This window comes from Rhinatrema bivittatum, chromosome 1 (assembly GCF_901001135.1).
Source record: "Rhinatrema bivittatum chromosome 1, aRhiBiv1.1, whole genome shotgun sequence".
In the NCBI taxonomy this organism is placed as follows: Eukaryota; Metazoa; Chordata; class Amphibia; order Gymnophiona; family Rhinatrematidae; genus Rhinatrema; species Rhinatrema bivittatum.
In genome coordinates, this window is record NC_042615.1 from 748,454,393 (window position 1) to 748,479,184 (window position 24,792).

The 24,792-nt window shown below is 43.2% G+C and overlaps 1 protein-coding gene across 2 annotated transcripts in view; it reads right to left on the bottom strand.

Annotated features, from left to right (window-relative positions):
* Nucleotides 1–14,013: 14,013 nt before the first annotated feature.
* The window catches only part of EGFLAM (EGF like, fibronectin type III and laminin G domains), a 343,739-nt gene continuing 332,960 nt past the window's right edge, over nt 14,014–24,792 (bottom strand). For both annotated transcript variants that reach the window (XM_029578471.1, XM_029578480.1), the window contains 3 exons: nt 24,657–24,740; nt 16,633–16,736; nt 14,014–16,492 (listed from right to left, as the gene is read on the bottom strand). In XM_029578471.1, coding sequence (XP_029434331.1) covers nt 16,338–16,492; nt 16,633–16,736; nt 24,657–24,740 — 343 coding nt within the window. In that variant the 3' untranslated portion in view covers nt 14,014–16,337. The remainder of the gene's footprint in view (nt 16,493–16,632; nt 16,737–24,656; nt 24,741–24,792) is intronic.

Consider the following 24,792-nt stretch of genomic DNA (forward strand, 5'->3'; position numbering starts at 1 on the left):
CAGGACAAATTGGCTGATCTTCCCTGCACAGGGGACAATTTATTTGGTGACAAGATCTAGGAGGCAGTAGCGCAGCTCAAGGATCATCACGAAACCCTGTGCCAACTGTCCACTATCGCTTCAGATTACCCCTGCTACAGCCCGAAGAGGCATGAGAAGGGATACCAGAAAGCATATTTTATAGGCCGCACAGGTATTACCCACCTGCATCCCATGCTTGGACAGCCCGGCCTTCTCATAGAGGCCAACCTCGTCAGCACAGAAACCCTAGAACACAGCCAGCCCCCCAGACTGGTCCTGCAGTGGGGTTTTGACGCCTATCTAGAGAGCAGAAGTCACCCTCCCATGTACCCCCCAACCAGTTTACCGGTGGGAGGCCGCCTTTGCCACTTTGACACCAAATGGCACTCAGTCACCACCGACCAATGGGTACTGTCTATCGTAACCCACAGTTACCATCTCAACTTCCTTACTGTGCCCCCAGACTCCCTGCCCGTCCCGGTGTGGAGCTTGAGCAATCGCACAGTGCTGTTTGAGGCAGATCTCTCTACCCTACTGCAGTCCAGAGCCGTAGAACTGGTTCCCCGGATGCAGCGAGGAAAGGAGTTCTACTCTCGATACTTTCTAATCCCGAAAAAAAACGGCGGCATACATCCTATCATGGACCTCCACGCCCTAAACAAATACCTTCACAAGGAGCGGTTCAGGATGGTTTCCTTGGGCACCATGCTTCCACTTCTGCAGCAAGGAGATTGGCTCTGCTCTCTAGATCTTCAGGATGCTTATGCCCATATAGCAATATTTCCTCCTCATCGCAGTATGACACAAATATTTTCAGTACAGAGTGCTACCGTTCGGCCTTGCCTCAGCACCCCAAGTGTTCACGAAGTGTCTGGCAGTCGTGGCAGCACAATTGAGACGCGAAAACGTCCAAATCTACCCATATTTGGACAATTGGCTCCTCAGAAGTCCAACCAGGGAAGGAGTACTCCACTCCTTCCATCTTACCATACAGCTGCTCCAGTCATTGGGGTTTCTGATAAATTATCCCAAATCCCATCTGATTCCATCACGCCAGCTCTCTTTTATTGGAGCAGACCTAAACACCACCATGGCCAGAGTTGCCCTCCCCGAGGACCATGCAAAGACACTGTCCAACATAGCCAAAACAATCCAGCGTCATCAGACAGCATCGGCTCGTCTGCTCCTAACCTTTCTGGGACACATGGCATCCACAGTCCACGTCACCCCAATGGCTCATCTTGCCATGAGGATGATGCAATGGACCCTAAAATCCCAATGGTCCCAAGCCATTCAACACCTCTCACAGGTCATCCAGGTAACCAGCCAGCTTCATCAATCAGTGGGAGCCCTGAGAGCAGAGGATCACCTTGCTGGTGGCTGAAAGAAATCGGTAAGTTTTTTGCTTGGGAAATCTTATTTTTTAAAAGTATTGGGGCAAAATTAAATATTGGGGAATATTATTTAGTGTGTTTGTACTTTTAATAGTCAGTAGTGTGTGTGTTTTGTGCTTTTAATAGTCAGGCAGCGAAAAAACAGAAGTTAGACTGTTTGTATTTCACCCACCCACCCCTAGCTCATCATTTAATTTATAGGCAGGTGCCACTTTCACACAAAAAAATGAAAAAAAAAACAAACCAGCCTTTGAACTTCACTTCACGAATTCCCCACACCTTATTGAGAGTTTGATCATGCCCCTGTAGGCCACTACCAGACATATAGTGAATTCACTAATACATTTAAAGGAAGCTAATTAGACACTTTCCTACTCCCATAGCAACCTAAAACTTAACTAGGAACTGAACAAATTTGAGATGAAGGCAGCAATCCAGCAGCAAGAGGGGGGACTTCCCAGTCTTTTGCATCGAGTGTCACGTATGATTTTTTACCCACCGGTGAGAAATTGTACATGTGCATGCAATGCAAAGAGCTCCTAGTTCTCAGAGAACGAGTCCGATCTCTGGAGGCTAGAGTGGCAGACCTGGTGGAGCTGAGGCAGACAGAAGTATATAGATGAGACCTTCAGGGACATAGTAGCTAAGTTCCAACTTCAGACTGGCAGCCCTGGTGCTGCCTTGGAGGAAGAAGGTCTCATGATCGGAGAGCATCAACCGAGTGCAGCAGGAAAGGATCCTGTAGCAAGGACCTGCTCTCCAGGTGATGCATTGTCCTTTCGCACCGAGGATATCTCCCCAAGGACTACTGCCCAGGAGGGAAGGGTTAGGTTGGCCGTCATAGTTGGTGATTCGATTATTAGGAATGTAGATAGCTGGGTGGCGGGTGGGCGTGAGGATCGCCTGGTAACATGCCTACCTGGTGCGAAGGTGGCGGACCTCACGCGTCACCTAGATAGGATTTTAGACAGTGCTGGGGAGGAGCCGGCTGTCGTGGTACATGTGGGCACCAACGACATAGGAAAATGTGGGAGGGAGGTTCTGGAAGCCAAATTTAGGCTCTTAGGTAGAAAGATTAAATCCAGAACCTCCAGGGTAGCATTCTCTGAAATGCTCCCTGTTCCACGCGCAGGTCACCAGAGGCAGGCAGAGCTCCGGAGTCTCAATGCGTGGATGAGACGATGGTGCAAGGAAGAGGGATTCAGTTTTGTTAGAAACTGGGGAACCTTTTGGGGAAGGGGGAGTCTCTTCTAAAAGGATGGGCTCCACCTTAACCAGGGTGGAACCAGACTGCTGGCACTAATCTTTAAAAAGGAGATAGAGCAGCTTTTAAACTAGAACAAAGGGGAAAGCCGACAGTCACTCAGCAGTGCATGGTTCGGAGAGAGATATCTTCAAAGGATACTAATGATGCATTAGAATTAGGGCATCCTGACAGTGAGGTTCCAATAATTAGAAAAGTAGTCCAAGCGCCTGTAACTAAAAACTCACCTGAGCTAAAAAATTCTAACTTATCCCTATCAATTAAAAAGCAGAATGAAAATACAAACAAAAAACAAACTTTGAAATGTTTGTATGCTAATGCCAGAAGTCTAAGAAGTAAGATGGGAGAATTAGAATGTATAGCAGTGAATGATACCAAATACAAAAAAGCACCAAAAATGTTTTTCGGGGAAATTATAATATACTAATTAATTCACACCCAATTCCCCCTTTATAAATTGCTTTTGCGTTAATTCTGTCGATTCTTCATTGCTCACAGGTCATGAGTCATCTCAATCAAACAAACCCCAATTATTCACTGAGAGACTGTCGAGCCTGTGTAATGACCCGACCTAGCCTCGCATTTAAATAGAAAGGAAAAATTTGTAAAGAATGGAGGAAGGGTTTCATATATCTGAGTTTAAAACCCCCACCAGGGTGAACTCAATTCATGTGTGTATAATCATGAACCAGACCTCCTCCATCCCATATTTTTTATATATTTTTTGTTGAAATGTGTGCAACAAGCTTAAACCCCTGTGTCTTTTTTTTAGCTTTTCACTTTCGCGTTTAAATACTTATTTTTCTTCTTTTAAATATCATGAACAAATGACTTCATAAAATGATTTAAAAGTCCCGACTTATCTGATGGAAATTATCAACCCGACGTAGCCACGTTTCTGGTCCGCAACCGGACCTTTCCTCAGGGGATGTTATCCTATTTTGAAATCAGTCGGTGTGCCAAAGCCTTCTGTGATTGAGCGCTTGTTGCACACATTTCAACAAAAAATATATAAAAAATATGGGATGGAGGAGGTCTGGTTCATGATTATACACACATGAATTGAGTTCACCCTGGTGGGGGTTTTAAACTCAGATATATGAAACCCTTCCTCCATTCTTTACAAATTTTTCCTTTCTATTTAAATGCGAGGCTAGTTCGGGTCATTACACAGGCTCGACAGTCTCTCAGTGAATAATTGGAGTTTGTTTGATTGAGATGACTCATGATCTGTGAGCAATGAAGAATTGACAGAATTAACGCAAAAGCAATTTATAAAGGGGGAATTGGGTGTGAATTAATTAGCAGTGAATGATGACATAAGCTTAATTGGCATCTCAGATACATGGTGGAAGGAGGACAACCAATGGGACAGTGCTATACCGGGGTACAAATTATGGGGTAGATTTTCAAAGGGTTACGCGCATAACCCCCGAAAACCTACCCCAAACCCCCCCTGTGCGCGCCGAGCCTATCTTGCATAGGCTCAGCGCATCATTGGGGGTGTTCTGGGGCGTGGCCGTGGCCTCTGCACCGGACCATGGCGCGCCGGCCCGGCGTGCGCAAGTTAGGCAGGCTTAGCTTTCGCAATAAAGGTAGGGGGGGGGAATTAGGGCCGGGGGTGGGTTAGTTAGGGGATGTGAGGGGGGTGGAGAGAATGGAGGCAGGCTGCGCGGCTCGGTGCGTGCAGGCTGCCGATTTTGCCCAGCCTCGCACGCGCTGACCCCAGATTTTAAAAGATACACGCGGCTATGCGTGTATCTATTAAAACCCGGCATACTTTTGTTTGCGCAGGTGTACTTTTATAAAATCTACCCCATATCGCAATGACAGAGAGGAGCACCCGGGAGACGGTATAGTGCTTTATGTCCAGGATGGCATAGAGTCCAACAGGATAAACATCCTGCAAGAGACTAAATGCAAAATTGAATCTTTATGGGTAGAATTCCCTTGTGTGTCGGGGAAGACTATAGTGATAGGAGTATACTACCGTCCACCTGGTCAAGATGGGGAGACTGACAGTGAAATGCTAAGAGAAATTAGGGAAGCTAACTAAATTGGTAGTGCGGCAATAATGGGAGACTTCAATTACCCCAATATTGACTGGGTAAATGTATCATCGGGACATGCTAGAGAGATAACATTCCTGGATGAAATAAATGATAGCTTTATGGAGCAATTGGTTCAGGAACCACCGAGAGAGGGAGCAATTTTAGATCTAATTCTCCGTGGAGCACAGGATTTGGTGAGAGGTAACGGTGGTGGGGCTGCTTGGCAATAGTGATTATAATATGATCAAATTTGAATTAATGACTGGAAGAGGAACAGTATGCAAATCCACGGCTCTCGTGCTAAACTTTCAAAAGGGAAACTTTGATAAAATGAGAAAAATTGTTAGAAAAAAAACTGAAAGGAGCAGCTACAAAAGTAAAAAGTGTGCAAGAGGTGTGGTCATTGTTAAAAAATACCATTCTAGAAGCACAGTCCAGATGTATTCCACACATTAAGAAAGGTGGAAAGAAGGCAAAACGATTACCGGCATGGTTAAAAGGGGAGGTGAAAGAAGCTATTTTAGCCAAAAGATCTTCATTCAAACATTGGAAGAAGGATCCAACAGAAGAAAATAGGATAATGCATAAACGTTGGCAAGTTAAATGTAAGAAATTGATAAGACAGGCTAAGAGAGAATTTGAAAAGATGTTGGCCGTAGAGGCAAAAACTCACAATAGAAACTTTAAAAAATATATCCAAAGCAGAAAGCCTGTGAGGGAGTCCGTTGGACCGTTAGATGATGGAGGGGTTAAAGGGGCACTTAGAGAAGATAACGCCATCGCGAAAAGATTAAATGATTTCTTTGCTTTGGTGTTTACTGAAGAGGATGTTGGGGAGGTACCCGTACTGGAGAAGGTTTTCATGGGTAATGATTCAGATGGACTGAATCAAACCTAGAAAATGTGGTAGACCTGACTGACAAACTGAAGAGTAGTAAATCACCTGGACCGGATTGTATTCACCCCAGAGTTCTGAAGGAACTAAAAAATGAAACTTCAGACCTATTAGTAAAATTGGTAACCTATCATTAAAATCATCCATTGTACCTGAAGACTGGAGGATAGCAAATGTAACCCCAATATTTAAAAAGGGCTCCGGGGCGATCCGGGAAACTACAGACTGGTTAGCTTGAATTCGGTGCCAGGAAAAATAGTGGAAAGTGTTCTAAACATCAAAATCACAGAACATATAGAAAGACATGGTTTAATGGAACAAAGTCAGCATGGCTTTACCCAAGGCAAGTCTTGCCTCACAAATCTGCTTCACTTTTTTGAAGGAGTTAATAAACATGTGGTAAAGATGAACCGGTAGATGTAGTATACTTGGATTTTCAGAAGGCGTTTGACAAAATTCCTCATGAGAGGCTTCTAGGAAAAGTAAAAAGTCATGGGATAGGTGGTGATGTCCTTTCGTGGACTGCAAACTGGCTAAAAGACAGGAAATAGAGAGTAGGATTAAATGGACAATTTTCTCAGTGGAAGGGAGTGGGCAATGGAGTGCCTCAGGGATCTGTTGGGACTCTTACTTTTCAATATATTTATAAATGATCTGGAAAGAAATACGATGAGTGAGATAATCAGATTTGCCGATGATACATAATTGTTCAGAGTAGTTAAATCACAAACAGATTGTGATAAATTGCAGGAAGACCTTGTGAGACTGGAAAATTGGGCATCAAAATGGCAGATGAAATTTAATGTGGAAAAGTGCAAGGTGATGCATATAGGGGAAAATAACCCATGCTATAGTTACACAATGTTAGGTTCCATATTAGGTGCTACAACCCAAGAAAGAGATCTAGGCATCATAGTGGATAACACATCGAAATCGTCGGTTCAGTGTGCTGCGGCAGTCAAAAAAGCAAACAGAGTGTTGGGAATTATTAGAAAGGGAATGGTGAATAAAACATAAAATGTCATAATGCCTCTGTATTGCTCCATGGTGAGGCCACACCTTGAATAGTGTGTACAATTCTGGTCCCCACATCTCAAAAAAGATATAATTGCGATGGAGAAGGTACAGAGAAGGGCGACCAAAATGATAAAGGGAATGGAACAGCTCCTCTATGAGGAAAGACTAAAGAGGTTAGGACTTTTCAGCTTGGAGAAGAGACGGCTGAGGGGGGATGTGATAGAGGTGTTTAAAATCATGAGAGGTCTAGAACGGGTAGATGTGAATCGTTTATTTACTCTTTTGGATAATAGAAAGACTAGGGGGCACTCCATGAAGTTAGCTTATAGCACATTTAAAACTAATCGGAGAACGTTCTTTTTTACTCAACACACAATTAAACTCTGGAATTTGTTGCCAGAGGATGTGGTTAGTGCAGTTAGTATAGCTGTGTTTAAAAAAGGATTGGATAAGTTCTTGGAGGAGAAGTCCATTACCTGCTATTAATTAAGTTGACTTAGAAAATTGCCACTGCTATTACTAGCAAAGGTAACATGGAATAGGTTTTGGGTACTTGCCAGGTTCTTATGTCCTGGATTGGACACTGTTGGAAACAGAATGCTGGGCTTGATGGACCCTTGGTCTGACCCAGTATGGCATATTCTTATGTTCTTATGACATTCTAATGTGCTTTATTTCATCTTTTGTGCTACACAGTTGAGGAGGATCTGAGACTTCAACACAGCAATAGATACTGTAAAAGCAAATATCTGCTCAACCAGTCAGTAAGGTTGCTACAGTAAGGATACTCCTTCAATAAAGAACTGCAGGGAGGTTCTATGCACTATCCAAATTTTTCCTAATTTGCCTACACTACTCATTTTGTAACAATTAGACTAACACGAGCTGTTCATTTGAATATTAGGGAGCTATGTATTTGCAGTCAACTTCGTTACTCATTTTTGCCTTAATATGCAAGCTGTTGTCTTTATCATTCACTGTGCTTGCTATACAAAGGATTCTTGCTACTGGCACAACTACAAGGAGCCCTCTAGAAAATCTGGCCCATTATTTTATTTGTAGAGTTCAGTAGCGAGTGAAAATCAAAGGCCTATGCATGTAAAAACCGGGGATTACGCACACGGCCGGGCTGTGCATGCATTTTACTACAAGCCTGGCTATGCGCGTAAACCCCGGTACGTGCACAAATGCTGGGTGAGAGAAAAGGGGCGACCCAGGGGTGTGGGGGGGGGGGGGGGGGGGATTGATCTGGGCAGGGGGTGGGATGGGTCAGCGCCATTAGCTGCTGTCCTTGGGAAGTGCGTGCCGGCAGCCGGCCAATGCGCAGAGATTACTTCTGCTCCAGAGGAAACAAAAACCAAGAAAGGAGTTAGGAAGGAGTTAGGGGTCGGGGAGGAGAAGAGAGGAGAGGGGAAAAGGTAGGGAAGTTACTTAATTGGGGCGGGCTGGGAGGGAACTGGAAAGCCCTACTCCGGTCGTGTGCATGGGCTTTTAAAATCCCCTCCCCCCCTGCACGTGGAGGCAGCCATCCGCCCATACATGGGTGCACAGATGTTAAAATCCGCCGTGCATGTGCGCGTGGATATTGTATTTTATATCATGCGAATGTTATAAAATAGCCGCGTCCATGTGCGCGCGGGTCTTAAAATCAACCCCTATTTGAGTAGTTGTGTATACAACAGAACTTGCTGAATTGTTTGTGGTTTCCAATTTTTTTAAAAAACTTTGTTTCGTACATTTTTCCTAGGAATAACAATACATTGCTAAACAGCAAAACTGACTGTTCCCATCCCCATCTAGCAGAAACTATAAAAGACTGCTGCTTTATTGCTTGAAAATCCCAGACCTATAACGGTCTACTTTGCTGTAAAATAAAACGGAAGAGCTGAAATTATTTAATAAAAAGAACTAATAATAACTTAAACCCCGTGTTAAATTAGGTATCTCTTCCCATCTAGCAGTGATGTGTTAAAGTTTCAGCTCCTCTTCATGCACTGCTGTGTGAGGCGCTTGACAGGAGCTGAAGGCTTTGAATCCCCTTGATTTAGGAATCATTTAAAATAATGGATTATGAAGGTCACCTGCAGAGAGGATACTAGTTAGATCAGATGTAAGTGTGTTTTGCTTTGACAAGGTGGCGGCTTTCTTTTAGTCCATCCCTGTAGGAGCCCCTCCTTCTTCATTCTCCTTCACTGTTTTCCACCTCTGTGACATAATTAATGCTTTATCACATGCTCTGGACATGTAACCCCTCTCCAAGACGCTACATTGACTCCTTGTCTCAGCGAGTTGCGAGCGGAGCATCGTCCCACTCGTGGCGTAGATGAAGGCCCCCAGTGAGAGTGAATGTGTGAGAGGGATTGCAAGCCTGGGCGGGTGAGAGTGCATGTGTGAGGGTGCTTGGGGCTGTGCGAGAGTGCTTGGCTGGGGGAGAGAGAGAGCATGTATGAGAGTGCTTGAGTGTGGGTTCCAATGCGGGGAGCGGGGGGGGGGGGGGGGAATGCCATCTTATCCCTCGCCTCAGGTAGCAGATTACCTTGAGCCGCCCCTGGCTGGGGGCCTTCATCTTCGCCATGATCTGGGACGTCCTCCACTCATGGCACGCTGGGGTCTCTGCAGACCCAGGCTGCGCGGGCGTGGGGTGGGATTCTGCGTGGGTCCTTTGTTATTTTGGTGGTGGGGTGGCATTTTTTACTGCTTCCAAAGTTTGCTGCCTGAAGCGGCCGCCTCACCCTGCCTCCTTATAGAACCGCCCTGATTGCCTTTCCCTGTCCTGTTCCACTTGTGCTGAAAAGGAAGCAGGAATAGGTCTAGGGAGGAAAATTACGCATGGTGCTTTTACTTTCTGAAATGTACTTTGGAATATGTGGCTACTTTTTGTAGCCATGGTGTGTATTTCAGAATGTTTTCAAAGGGGAAGTCTTGCAAACTGCTCAAAGTCTCTGAAAATGTGCCTCCTAAGTAGTAAGGCTTTGTGTATAACATCCTCCAACAGCAGGGCAGCTTTTATGTCAGCCAAGGAGACAAGGAAGTAAATCCTTAAAAGTTTGAAAATAAGAGCCAGATAGTTTTTCAAATGCACAGCAAAGAAATACATAATATCCCCAACACCATGCCATAAAAGCAATATCAAATGGCCTGAGTGAAGGTAGATGATATCCTTTCATTTGCATTTTTTCTACATTGCATAACTATCATTTAGATTGCTTTACAGCTACATGTCACTTCAGTAACAGTGTACGATTAACTGAAAAGGTATTTCTTTGAGAAATATAAACTCTACATTTTCTTAATCTGAGAGCTATGGGTTTACATCAATGATAGAGATAACATTGTTAGCAATGAAGTAATGGTTCCAAGATACATGTGTTACTGGGCTGGCAAAGAATTAATTGAAACTCAGATATTTATTTCATGTCTATATCCTTCCTTTGCAGTCAGTCAGGTAGGAACAACATCTAGCCAGAGGGGGTTTGCAAACAAAATAGCTTTCTATTTGAAAGCCCTATGAGAACAAAACAAGATTAATATAAGGTAAAGAATTATTTTTTTTTTTTTGCTTTGCCCTTCCTCTGTCTTTGGGGCAAGGTGACACTAAGTAACAGTGCTGGCAGGCCATGTCCTCTGAAGAGGGGCAGCCATTGTAGCAGCTGCCATCTTCCAAACTTCCCCTGGCTTTAGCACATCACCTGCACGGCTCACCCAGCCCTGATGGATCTGAGCACCAATCCTCTGCACCATACAAGCTGAGCTATGAACCCAGTCCAGCACTGCTTTTAGCAACTTCAAGAAATGTGGTGCACTAAAGCTAAAATCTACAACGGTATCATCGCTATCCCATAGATGTGTTTGTATTTTATCTGATGGTGGCCTAACTGGACATCTTGTTACTACTACTAGTATGGTGTTTCACTTTTAAGAATGGATGCCTATTCAACAGGGAAGCAATATTCTGTCAGGCAAAGGCTCCTCCACAATAGAGAACTAGCATCTCCAAATCACTTGGCAGTAACTTGGATTCTTTCTCCATTTCTGGAATAATAATCAAACAACACAGGAAGTGTTTATGTTTTTAATCTGTTCTGACTTGAAGTTTACAAAAGTAAGCACCAGTTTTCAAACTGGTTGAAACTCATAATCACCATCCACAGGCATTGTATATAATATATAAAACACAAGACAAACTTTCATATGTAACAAATTAAACCAATAACTTTGAGGAAATGTTACAAAGAATTAAGTTGAAAAGTATTGTATGGTCAGTTCTTTAATTGCATCTATAAAAATACGCATTTACAAAATTTCGAGATCAGTTCTACAAAGTTAAATTGTCCAGCATTAAAACCTTATTAGAAACAGCTGACAATATCCACAATAACTTTCTGACAAAGGTTTTCTTTTCTTAAATGTATTTAACATTTTAATATTTATCCACTGAAGCAGAGGGCCTCTCTGAAGGGAATTTGCAACACTGTAAACAAGTCTAGCACAAACAGGCTTTTGCAAGGCACACCTACCCCCATGGATCTCCAGACTACAAAATTCAGAGGCGTGCAAATTATTATGCACAGGAGTACATTTCCAATGAAGAGTGACAAATCTTCCCTAGCACAGCGCAAATATCTTTTTTTTTTTTTGCAATAGGAATAAAAACTTGTCCTGGGATGGGTATCTTCAGAAATTCAACCATTTACATGGCTCTGAAACAGCCATTTACATGGCTGTTTCAGAGCCATGTACATGGCTCTGAAACAGACCTGAGGTTATAGTAATGTCGGGACACTACCATATGGAAGTTTTATACCAGGAACAAGTTATATGCTGCAGGTGGACGAACATAATCTAAATATCATTCAGATAATAACAATGTAAAAGAAGAGTCTGTTCTTCTTAAACCAAGCAATTAGAATGCTATACTGTACACAGTAAGTGAGATAGAAAAGCTTGATAGTTTGAAAATGGCAACTAAGTGTCTGCTGAGAATGGAAATACTATGCAAAATTACAAAATATTGTGATACTGCAAACTCTATTGATTTACCTAGAGGTGCCAAGAGAACTACAGATGTTTTTAGCAGTCTGTTTGGTTTTGCTTTTAATGACAGTCTTTGTATGCCATCCAACAATGCCTGGATGCCCATACTATATCATTAAAAGGATTACATGAATCTTAATGGTCTGGGGTACAGTAGGAGCTCTTAGAAACAATCAGAACAGATCAGCGCCAATTAAAAAATGCCAATGAAAACCAGATAAATTTTAGATGAGACCCAAGGTATACAACACAGAAAGAAAATCAGTGTTCGAGATCTTTCTTTTACAAAGAACTGAAGATCACACAATATAAAGAAGGAATGTTTTCAACATTACAGACCCCTGTAGGCAGATCATACTTATAATCAGATTCTGTTTATTCAAGGCCGGTGCAAGGGTGTTCGGCGCCCTAGGCGACCCTTGCGCTGCCCCCCTCCCCGTCGTGCCCCCTTCCTGTTTCTCTTTGCCGCGAGCGGGATAGGCCCTGTTTTGCGGCACCACGCGTCTGCTCTTCAGCACCCCCTACGGCTCGGCGCCCTAGGCGACCACCGAAGTTTGCCTAATGGACTCACCGGCACTGTGTTTATTCCGACTAGCTTGATATATATGATGAAGGTTACAGTGGTGAACTGGAAGGACTGGCCTTACTTATTTACATCTATTTTTTTCATGCCCCACAATCAGCACTTCCACCTTCATTGCATCAATGACCGAGAAGCCCCACCTGAGGGACAGCCTGAAACATAGGACAGGTGATATTGATAGCCATTTCCACCAGGAAATGGGGTTCTGTGAAATCTGCGGGTGAAAGTATACACACAGACCGTTGGAGAGGTTCATATTCAGATGCTGGCCAGAGAGCAAAATCATCTGGATAAGCTTAACCTCACTGGTAAATATACTGGACTATGTCAAAGTTAGTCAGGTAAGTTTATTCAGCTAACTTTAGGAATGCTCTTTGGCAATGCTGAATACTGGCTTTTATCCAGAATGCTGAATCCTCCCTGGAAAGTCCCTGCCTTACCCCTGAGCTAGCCGCATAACTTTATAAGAACATAAGAACTTGCCATACTGGGTCAGACCATGGGTCCATCAAGCCCAGCATCCTGTTTCCAACAGTGGTCAATCCAGGCCTGGCAAGTACCCAAAAACTAAGTATATTCCATGTTACTGTTGCTAGTAATAGCGGTGGCTATTTTTCTAAGTCAACTTAATTAATAGCAGGTAATGGACTTCTCCTCCAAGAACTTATCCAATACTTTTTAAAACACAGCTATACTAACTGCACTAACCACATCCTCTGGCAACAAATTCCAGAGTTTAATTGTGCATTGAGTGAAAAAGAACTTTCTCCGATTAGTTTTAAATGTGCCACATGCTAAACTTCATGGAGTGCCCCCTAGTCCTTCTATTATCCGAAAGAGTAAATAACTGATTCACATTTACCCGTTCTAGACCCCTCATGATTTTTAAAGACCTCTATCATATCCCCCCTCAGCCATCTCTTCTCCAAGCTGAAGTCCTAACCTCTTTAGTCTTTCCTCATAGGGGAGCTGTTTCATTCCCTTTATCATTTTGGTTGCCCTTCTCTGTACCTTCTCCATCGCAACTATATCTTTTTTGAGATGTGGCGACCAGAATTGTACACAGTATTCCAGGTGTGGGCTCACCATGGAATGATACAGAGGCATTATGACATTTTCCGTTTTATTTACCATTCCCTTTCCAATAATTCCCAAGATTCTGTTTGCTTTTTTGACTGCAGCAGCACACTGAGCTGATGAGTTCAATGTAATATCTCTTTCCTGGGTGTTAACTCCTAATATGGAACCTGCATGGGTTATATTTCCCTATATGCAACATCTTGCACTTATGCACATTAAATTTCTTCTGCCATTTGGATGCCCAATTTTCCAGTCTCACAAGGTCTTCCTGCAATTTATTACAATCTGCTTGTGATTTAACTACTCTGAATAATTTTGTATCATCTGCAAATTTCATTACCTCACTCATCATATTCCTTTCCAGATGATTTATATATATATTGAAAAGTACGGGTCCCAATATAGATCCCTGAGGCACTGCACTGCCCACTCCCTTCCACTGAGAAAATTGTCCATTTAATCCTACTCTCAATGTCACGCAAGGACATCGCCACCTATCCCATGACTTTTTACTTTTCCTAGAAGCCTCTCATGAGGAACTTTGTCAAATGCCTTCTGAAAATCCAAGTATACTATATCTACCGGTTCACCTTTATCCACATGTTTATTAACTCCTTCAAAAACGTGAAGCAGATTTGTGAGGCAAAACTTGCCTTGGGTAAAGCCATGCTGACTTTATTCCATTAAACCTTGTCTTTCTATATGTTCTGTGATTTTGATCTTTAGGACACTCTCCACTATTTTTTCTACCTCTGAAGTCAGGCTAACAGGTCTGTAGTTTCCCAGATTGCCCCGGAGCCCTTTCTGGCAGATAAACAGTTATCCAGTTATCTTGGGGCTGGTCAGTTTGATGGGATTTTCAAATTCCACCATTTGTCTGTCTAAATCCAAACTTAGCTGGACAAATTGCATTGTAAATGTGGCTACCTTTACTTGCAGTGGCAAGAATAAAAGTAGCCACAGAGGAGAAATGTGTGGCCAAAATTGTACTGGACAAGAACAATTCATCAACAGAGGATTACTTTTATTTTACATACGCACACTAAACACTGTGCACAAAATTAAATACTACAGTAAACATTAGTATAAATGCAAAGGCCAGGTTTGAGGAGGGGCTTTTAACTGTGTCCTTACTTTCGCATTTTCAAAAGTATGTGCACAAGTTTTCTCTGTGAAACCACCCTTGCAAGTGAGCAGGTGCAAGTGGATGCACTTTGTTTTCCTGGGGAAATTTTGTTAAGTGCAAGTATTCATAGGCTTTCTCTTTGCACTTGTGCGGATAGTCTTAAAATTACCTTCACAGTGTTTTCAGCCTTGCGGACAGTGTAAGTTTCAGGGCAATTCACACTCAGACCTTTCTATCTCCTTCCCCCAGGCTGCACACACATGCACGCACCGGATGACCAAGAGAGCAAATAAACTCGTTGGCCTCTATAGCAGGGCTTCCCAAAGCTGACCTGGTGATCCTTCAGCCAGTTAAGTTTTCCAAATGTTTACGTTTGCATATAATGTCTCCAATGTGTAGAAATATACTTCATGCATATCCATAGCAGATATCCTGAAAACCCGCCAGGCTGTGGGATGGCCAGGTCAGCTTTGGGAACTTGTTCTTTGGCCTGAGGGGTTAAGCACCACTTCTATCATGCTGCAAAGCCCAGTCATCTGGAGAAAATGACGCGTGTGAAATCATTCTGAATGCCAGGTTTCATGCATGTTAGGTGAGACACTTTTCTTTTTTTGCTCCTTTACATTTTGTTAGTGCTCTACTGAGCTTCTTTATCGCTTTCCCCTCTGCTCAGCTAAGTATAAAGTGAATACGGTAGTCTCCTTAAGTTCAATGCCCAGTCGTAGTATTACGTGCAGCTGCTAATAGGAATGAACAATTGTTTTCATGACCATGTATCGTCACTGTGTACATCTCGTAGGTCTATAGGAATGATAAGTAGTAATATCTTAAGTTTTCTTCCAAGGTCAGGTGAAGTTTCTATTCCATTTGAAAATCTGTGACACTATCAAGATCAAGTTACCTGCATTGTAGTAAAAGAGGATGTGAAACCCTGTTTGAATTCTAATTTCACCCCCTTATTCCTGGAGAGGACAATAGTGTATTCAGCAGTTTTGCCCAGCAACAATTTTGCACCAAGAAGCTAGAACTGGACCAGCAGATGCATGAATTCCAGTAAACAAGTAGATTCAGGGTAAGTAGCCAGAAGCAAGCATCTTCTTCCAGACATAAACTGTAGTCAATGGCTCTCTGTAGATGATCTAATGTGGTTGTAAACACACATGGCTGTTTAGAGACAGCTTGCTTATTAGTAAGAATAAACATAAGTACTGCAATTATGTAAATACAGTTTGGGGGGATTAAGGATTGTTGGATTAAAAGCTACTCTTGGCCAAATTCCAGTTCTTTAATAAGTCTAAACATTTTAACCTGGCAAGCATGGTTTCAAATTTTATTAATTTCTAAATGTTTTATGAGCCTTTCATGAACACATTGGCATCCCTCACAACATAATTTATCTATGCCTTTAAGGGTGCAGCATATTTCAGGTTTCAGAATATTGATCTATAGGTCATTTACATGAAAGGCTCATGGAGAACTCTACTTTCAAAAGCTTTTTTTTCCTGTTTGGTGGCCAAGGCTAAACATTTTTGAAAGCAGTATCCAGGATGGGTTTCTTGTGTGGTTTACACAATAACACAAGATACATTCTGCAAGTGGCAAGATAATTGGGTCCTTCTTGATGAAGCATAACATTTCCTCATAGACTACTCGGTGTTTGCTTTAGCAGGAAGATCTAGAAGCAGAGAAATGTCAACCTTTTCTCCGAACAAGCAACTTCTCTTCAGTTTTATTATCATTCTTCCACAAAGGTTAGGAACTGCACAATCATATCAGTAGATCAGCCTCAGAGTGCAATAATAGCTTTTTGGTCTCAGGAACAAAAAAGAGAAAATGAGAGCACGATTCCATGTTTGGGAAGGCTGAACTTCACTATTTTGCTCTGCAGGTGTTAATATTTTTTCCGTCAGTGGCATCTTCCACCAGTGAAATGTGATAATCTGTGGACAGGGTGAAGTGCGAGATACATCCCACCAGACCTCTCATGTACTGCCTGTTTGCATATGATGCTATTTCCTTCATTCCACCTAGAAGACAAAAAAACAGAGAAAATCAGCATTTGGTGTCCAAGAGGACACTACTTACCTCTCTTACTCTACATTTGCAAATTCAGGTTGGAACGTTTTTGTAAAGTAAAGCTAATGCTGTACAATCTGTGGTCACTCACCAACATACAGATCTCCATTGATGTTCAGCTGCCGCATCATTCCTGCTGATGTACCTGTTCTGGCACCATAGTCATCCACCGTTAGCTTTCCTGACTGACCGTCACTGAAATGGAAATTAAGAGGTATCCAGTGCACACATCTAAAGGAACTGCATTTTAAATGGGCCACAAGAAGAAGAGAAAGATAGCCTTTCTCTAAATCCCATTTGCATATAATCTAAGAACAGGACATGGTGCCTTGGCAACCTGGGGAAAAGTGGAGTGCAGGAGGATTATTTTGCAACAAAAAAAAAAAAATTATCGAACAAATAAAAATGTTGGGAGAGCAGCTGGTTTGTAATGGTTTTACTGTAATTGCTATAATATCTGCCTGTTTATGAAATAGATAGACAATTTAATATTGACAATTAAAGCTAAAGTTTTGGGCCACATGAGGCTGGATAACTTTAAACCTAGCCCATGATGGCCTGTTAAGTTGAATGACGTTTATCCCGCTGATTATCCAGGATAACCTATCCAGCTTAATTTAGCTGGCTAAGGTATCCATTCTACTTTTTTTGAATATTGGCTTACAATATATTTACTTTCTTTCACATTTGCTCAGCCTGACTTCTAAACAATAAAGTCAGTTTTTAAAGGAACTTCCTATCACTGCAATACTTTCAATACAGTTTTCTTTAATAGTCATCTTGGTTTTACCCTGTCTTTAAAAAGACAAGTTTTCTTCCATTGGGAATACAGCCTATGAAGACTGACAATGTTTTAATATTTCCAAAGTCAGCAGCACACAGATAAAAATGAACAAATGAAAAGGCTTCTTCATTTTAGTAAGGGGGAAAGCAATGTTGCTTACCTGTAACTGAGGTTCGCCATAGAAGAAAGGGCAAAATCACAATTAGGTGAAGACAACCTTCCCTCCCACCTTTCAAAACTCCCCAAAAGGGTGGTCTTGCATAACCCTTGCTCAGCCCCCAGCCACCTGTCAAGACAGCCCCCCAAAAAAAAGCAAAAAATAATTCTACAGGGCACTCCTGCCCTCCCTGACCAAACACTTACTTTTTGGTCAAAATTATCTCCTGCTCCAATCAAAGCCCCCTCCCCCTTGTATCCAATCCCCCAAGTAGCAGGTCCTCCTAAAGCACCCCCCAAAATAAACCATAATCCCTGGAAGTCTAGTGGCCCTCCTAATTCTCCTTACATAGAAAAAAGACCCTGGTGATCTAGGGAGGCACAAGAGCCCAGCCCCCCCCCCCCCGACCCTCTCTTACCTAATAAATAAATCCATGGTGGTTTGGTGGCAGCCCCGAGTGCCTCCCCAATGGGGCAAAGGCCAGTTGGCACCATTTTGGAAAATGGTGATGACTGGCTCTGAGCTAGGGCTGCTCCAGGCTTTCACTGGACCACCAGTGGGGATCAAAGGGAGGGAGGGTCAGGGGACTCCCTAGAACACCAGGGTCTATCTTCTATGTGTGTGTGTGTGGGGGGGGGGGGGGGGTGAGAGGAGGTGGGAGCCACTAGACTACCAGGGACTATAGTATATGTTGGGGGGCCTGCTACCTGGGGTGCTAGATACAGGGGGGTGGGGTCTTTGGTTGGGGCAAAGGGTAATTTTGACCAAAGAGGAGGGGCTTGGTCGGGCAGTGGGGTGTCACCATGTGATTATGTTTTACATTGTTTTTTACTTTTGGACCTGCCTAGACAGATGACAAGGGGGTGGGCAGGAGTTATGCAAGCCCCCCCCCAGGGGGGGTTAAACAGAGGGGGGTTGTTATTTTTTGGCCTTGTGGCTCTTTAAGAATCATCCCAGGGACATTGAGATTCATGTTAGCGACCCAATGCTCCCAGGATCTTTTATCTACAACTCTTGAGTTTGCTTTACAAAAATGAGGCTTAATTTTTTTTTTAGGAAAACTGTGTTATTGTATTTGCATAGGATTACCTTTGCATTAGCTGTTTTGCATTAGTACATTTTTTTGCATGGAAATGCATGTAAAGTTGTTAATTTCAAAAGGGGTAGAATTTTTTGTTTAAAAAAACCATGATATTGTGAGATATTGCTGCAATATTTATTTTTATTTGATTTGATTTACATTCTGCTTTTCAGCACTTCAAAGTGGATTATTTGCTGCGTATTCTGTACAGGGAACAGAACCTAGAAACATTCCTGTCCCAAAGCACTGCAAAGAAATCCATGTCTGAGTTTCCCCAGAGGTGGAAGATCCGATTTGCAACCCCCTTGGTCCAGAGACAATTCAATGGATCTGAAGGCGTGACTCAGTCTGTCTGCTATTACATTCTTTGTTCCAGCCAGATGCATGGCCCTGAGCACCATCCTATGGGAGAGAGCTCATGATCAGATTTGGACCACTTCCTAACACATGAGGTATGATCCTGCTTATTGACATACCACATTGCTACTTGGTTGTTGGTCTGTATCACACAATTTAGTTGGACAGCTGATCTCTGAAAGCTAATAGCACACGCCTGATCGCTTGCTCCAGGAAATTGATTTGGCAGAGATGTTCTTGGGTGGACCATCTACATGAGCTCCCCTGCCCAGGTAGGATGCATCAGTGGTAAGGACGATTTGGGTGGGAGGATTTAGAAAGGATATCCCTTTTTCCAAATTCGATATTTTTTGCCACCAGGACATAGAGGCCTGGAGGGACAATCTGACTTGGATGCAATCCTGGAGCTCCTGAGTGGCTTGTCACCATTGTGACTTTAAGGTCCATTGGGCTATTTGCATGTGAAGAAATAACAAGGGAGTGATGTATACTGTAGTGGCCATGTGGCCCAATAGTCTCAACATAAGCCACACTGTTGCCTGCTGGCCATGTTGAATTCCTGCCATGATAGTCATCGGGTTGATGGTTTGTTGCTAGGACAGGAAGACCTTGGCCTGAGCCATGTCTAGCAGGGCTCCAAGGAAGTCCAATTGTGGTGACAGGATGAGATGAGACCTGGGGTATTTGACAACGAACCTAGCAACTTGAGCACCTGGATGATTGAGCACATGGACTCCTTGTCCCCCACCTGAGAGGTGCACTTGACAGCAAATCAACCATCTATGGGAAAATGTGGACTCCAGACAGCCCAAATGGAAGTCATCCCATTAACGCATTCATCTATTACTCACCTTTTTGCTCCCTCCCCACCACCCTGTTCAATTTGTTTTCATGTTAAACCGGTGGCGAGCTACTGTTTAATTTTAGTAAAGCCTTAAGCATGCACGTACAGCCCCGGGCAATTTTTCTGTTTAATTGTTAACTGTTATATTGAGACTTACTTTTTAATCGTTATATGTAAAGTTTGGGGACTCACTGTTTACTGTTTTATGTAAAAGCCTTGGGCGGGCATGTAAACCCTGGGCGATTTGCCGTTCTATGTAAACTAGATTGATTTGTATCTCATACAGGAATTTTGGTATATAAAAATTAAAAATAAATAAATAAATAACATGGTACTGAAGTGCTGGTTTCCCACCACAAATCTGAGATACTTCTGGTGACTTGGGAAGATCTCGATGTGATGTAGGTGTCTTCTAGATCAAGGAAGCAAGGCCAGTCCCCTTTTTGCAAGAATGGGATCAGGGTGCTCAGGGAAACCATCTTAAACTTCTCTTTTGACGAACTTGTTCAAGATCCTTAGGTCTAGGATGGGATGGAATCCCCCTGTTTTCTTTGGTATCAGGAGTAAAATTCCTACCCTGTTTGCCCTGGTGGGATGGGCTCGACCGCCCTGGCCATTAAGAGGAAGGAGAACTCTGTTACTAATACCTCTGATGTGCTACTGCGCCCCAGAATGGGCTCAGGGCACAATTTGGCAAAGCACTCAATAGGTTTAATTTGTACCCCTTGTGAATGATGGAAAGAACCCACTGGTCCAAAGTTACACTGGGCCACTGGTTAGCAAAAAATGTAGCCTTCCTCTGACCAGCAGGTCCTTCACTGCAGGTATGGGCAACTTGGCTATGATTTCTATAATCCAGTCAAAACCCTGTCTTGGGAGTTGACTGAGGTGCCGGCTGGGTCTTTATGGACCAGTTAGCCTGACTTCAGTGCCAGGAGAAATAGTGGAAAGTATTCTAAACATCAAAATCACAGAACATATAGAAAGACATGGTTTAATGGAACAAAGTCAGCATGGCTTTACCCAAGGCAAGTCTTGCCTCACAAATCTGCTTCACTTTTTTGAAGGACTTAATAAACATTTGGATAAAGGTGAACCTGTAGGTGTAGTGTACTTGGATTTTCAGAAGGCATTTGGCAAAGTTCCTCATGAGAGGCTTCTAGGAAAAATAAAAAGTTATGGGAAAGGTGGTGATGTCCTTTCATGGATGACAAACTGGCTAAAAGACAGGAAACAGAGAGTAGGATTAAATGGACAATTTTCTCAGTGGAAGGGTGTGGGCAGTGGAGTGCCTTAGGGATCTGTATTGGGACCCTTACTTTTCAATATATTTATAAATGATCTGGAAAGTAATACGATAAATGAGGTAATCAAATTTTCAGATGATATAAAATTGTTCAGAGTAGTTAAATCACAAGCAGATTGTGATAAATTGCAGGAAGACCTTGTGAGGCTGGAAAATTGGGCATCAAAATGGCAGATGAAATTTAATGTGGACAAATGCAAGGTGATGCATATATGGAAAAATAACCCATGCTATAGTTACACAATGTTAGGTTCCATGTTAGGTGCTACTACTCAAGAAAGAGATCTAGGCTTCATAGTGGATAACACATTGAAATCGTCGGTTCAGTGTGCTTGGCAGTCAAAAAAGCAAACAGAATGTTGGGAATTATTAGAAAGGGAATGGTGAATAAAACAGAAAATGTCATAATGCCTCTGTATTGCTCCATGGTGAGACCGCACCTTGAATACTGTGTACAATTCTGGTCGCCGGAGATGGAGATGGTACAGAGAAGGGCGAGCAAAATGATAAAGGGAATGGAACAGCTCCCTTATGAGGAAAGACTAAAGAGGTTAGGACTTTTCAGCTTGGAGAAGAGACGGCTGTGCTCCACTGAGAATTAGATCTAAAATTGCTCCCTCTCTCTCGTCGGTTCCTGAACCAATTGCTCAATAAAGCAATTGGTAGATGTGAATCGGTTTTTTACTCTTTCAGATAATAGAAAGACTAGGGGGCACTCCATGAAGTTAGCATGTGGCACATTTAAAACTAATCGGAGAAAGTTCTTTTTCACTCAACGCACAATTAAACTCTGGAATTTGTTGCCAGAGGATGTGGTTAGTCCATTTAGTATAGCTGTGTTTAAAAAAGGATTGGATAAGTTCTTGGAGGAGACGTCCATTACCTGCTATTAATTAAGTTGACTTAGATAATAACAACCTCTATTACTAGCAACGGTAACATGGAATAGACTTAGTTTTTGGGTACTTGCCAGGTTCATATGGCCTGGATTGGCCACTGTTGGAAAAAAGATGCTGGGCTTGATGGACCCTTGGTCTGCCCCAGTATGGCATGTTCTTATGTTCTCTGTTGCCTGGGACAGCTATGAGGGGCCTACTGTTATTGATGGGAGTAAAGGGGCAGAACGACTTCCTGGGCTGAAATCTTGAAGGCCTCCTGGCAGAGGATGGGTCCTGACCACCCATCCTCTTCCAGGAGGAATTGTTGGAGTGTTACATGGTAGTCCCATATCTGAGTCACCATGTCCTTCACCTTATTCTGAAGAGATTCTATTCTATACATGGCACATCAGTGACTCGCTCCTGCACCTTGGTCAGAGATCCAAGGCCCACAATGATGTGAGTGTGTGGGTGCCGATTCCCACTGCAGAGACCCTTGATGCCATTTTGAAAACATCATAGATCAAATGGACCCCCCTATGTATTCTTCATTCTAGACCTTTATGCACCGGCTGAGGCAGTTGCTTGGCAACCTCCTGTACCTGCTTCAGGATGTCGTGCATGTGCTGGCTCATGTACAGCTGGTAGGCCACTATATGGGCATAGTGCCTAGAATACCTTCCTCCCAAGAGGATCCATCACCCTCTGATTCTTACCCGGGGGTGCCAAAGAATGAGTCTGAGAGCACTTGGCCTTCTTGAGAGCGCATTTGATAACCACTGATTGGCAGGGTAGCTGATGCTTGTTGAATCCAAGAACCTTTTGGATGAAATAAACTGCAGCCGCCTTCTTGTTATTGGAAGGCACTGTGAGGGGTGTTCCCACATTCTCATCAGAATCTCTACATGAATCTCATGACCTGGGACTTCCACTATCTCCTTGCGAGGCTCCACATACTAGAAGATATCTAGCATTTTATGCCTTGTATTCTCTTCAAATGGGATGGCCTCTGCCATCAACCAGACAAACCTGCAAAAGAGAGGTCATCCGGTAGAGACTTCCTTTGATTATTATTATTATTATTATTATTAATTTCTTTTATATACCGACATTCAATCGAGATATCACATCGGTTTCCAGATAACCAAGAGAATAGGGCGTAGTCCGCCCTATTTTACATTATAACATGGTAACCAAAAAAAAACAAAACAAAAAAAAAAAAAACAATTATAACATATTATAACAGTGGTACATGGAACAAAAGGTTATAGGATTGTCTGGAGGAGATGGTTCTGAGGGAAGATCATCCGAAGCATCATCAAAAACATCAGAGGAATCACCCCCTCTAGGGGTCATAGGTGCCCTAGTCTCTGCTGTCATCCACTGGTGACTGGGCCCTAGGCGTTCCACCCCTGATCAGTGGTGCAGGCACCAGTTCAACCAGCCTTTTTGGTTTGGGTTCTGGTGATTTCCCTGGCACAGGGGGAGATTCCTCCTTCAAGGAACTGGGGACAAGCACCAGATTGGCTGGCGGTGGCAACAGGATCAGTAACATGCTGATAAGTACATTCAGGGATTCCAGCAGTGGTTCAAGGAATGACTGTGCCAGTGCTGTTGGTGCTGCAGAGCCGATGGCCTACATTGCTTTTCCATGGCTAGCTGCATGCACCTCTCCAGTTCCTCCTCAATAATTCCCAATGCCAAGACAAGTTGGGACCCAGGAGGTGTAATCAGATTCTCTTCGGAACTCAGAAGAGGATTGGTGGCAGGCATCAGGATTGGTGAAAACCGTGGCATACCCATGGCATTGATGGAGGATTGGCTCTCCTTATTAAGGAATCACTTTGGGATCATCACAGCAGAAGCTGGTGCATCCCTGTGCCTGGCACCATGCATCGATGGGGACTGATGCTGATGCTTCTTTGGCTTACCTCAATGTTCAACCTGGTCCTTCCCCAGTGCTGAGGTCGAGAGCAAAGAACCTGACCTTCTTGAACTGGAGGAATCAGAAGATGGTCTGTCTCCAGCGTCTCTAGCAAATGACAACCTTGATGGAACTGGCAGTCCCACCAATGTTGATGGCTTCATGTATGGCTCCCTCATTGTCGATGGCTCGGTCATGTCTGGCCCAAAGAGGCACTCCATCTTATCGAGCTGGATCTTGCTTCCTTTCAGGTCATCTTGGCGCACTTGCTGCAATCTTAGATGTTGTGCGATACCCCAAGGCAGAGGAGACATGATCCTTGCACAAGTGGGGCATCACTTAAAACCAGATGCAGTCATGACATCATGAAACAAGAGGGATGCAAGATCAAAATTGATGGCCGTCGATGGCCGGTGGGCATTAAGTGCCCCAGGAGATCAACAATGAAAATAAACTTACCCCAAAACTTCAAAAAAGCCCATTTAGAATGCTAACAGGAGAATCATGGGACCTTATATTGATCGCATGAGGAAACAATCGTGAAAAATCGCTTCAAAAAAGTTAGAACAAGTTGTGAAAAAAGTGAGGCTCACCTGACTGCGAGATAAGAAACTGAGGGGACACTGTGTGGATGCGTGGTACATTGCATGCTCGAGCATGCTCAATGAGGCTCAGTCAAAGTTCTAGAAACTTTGACATAGGTTTTCCATGCCAGGCTCCATCCGTTGATGTCACCCCATGTGTAAGGACTGCCATCCTGCATGTCCTCAAAGAATAAACTTACCGAACTGCCTTAACTCTGTGCCACCTGCCATCACTGAAAGATCCATTTATGGGAATGGAAGCAACACCACTGCCAAGGTTATAGCTGAAATATAAAGGAAATAAATATGAGGCCAATATAAAAAAAATGGATAAAT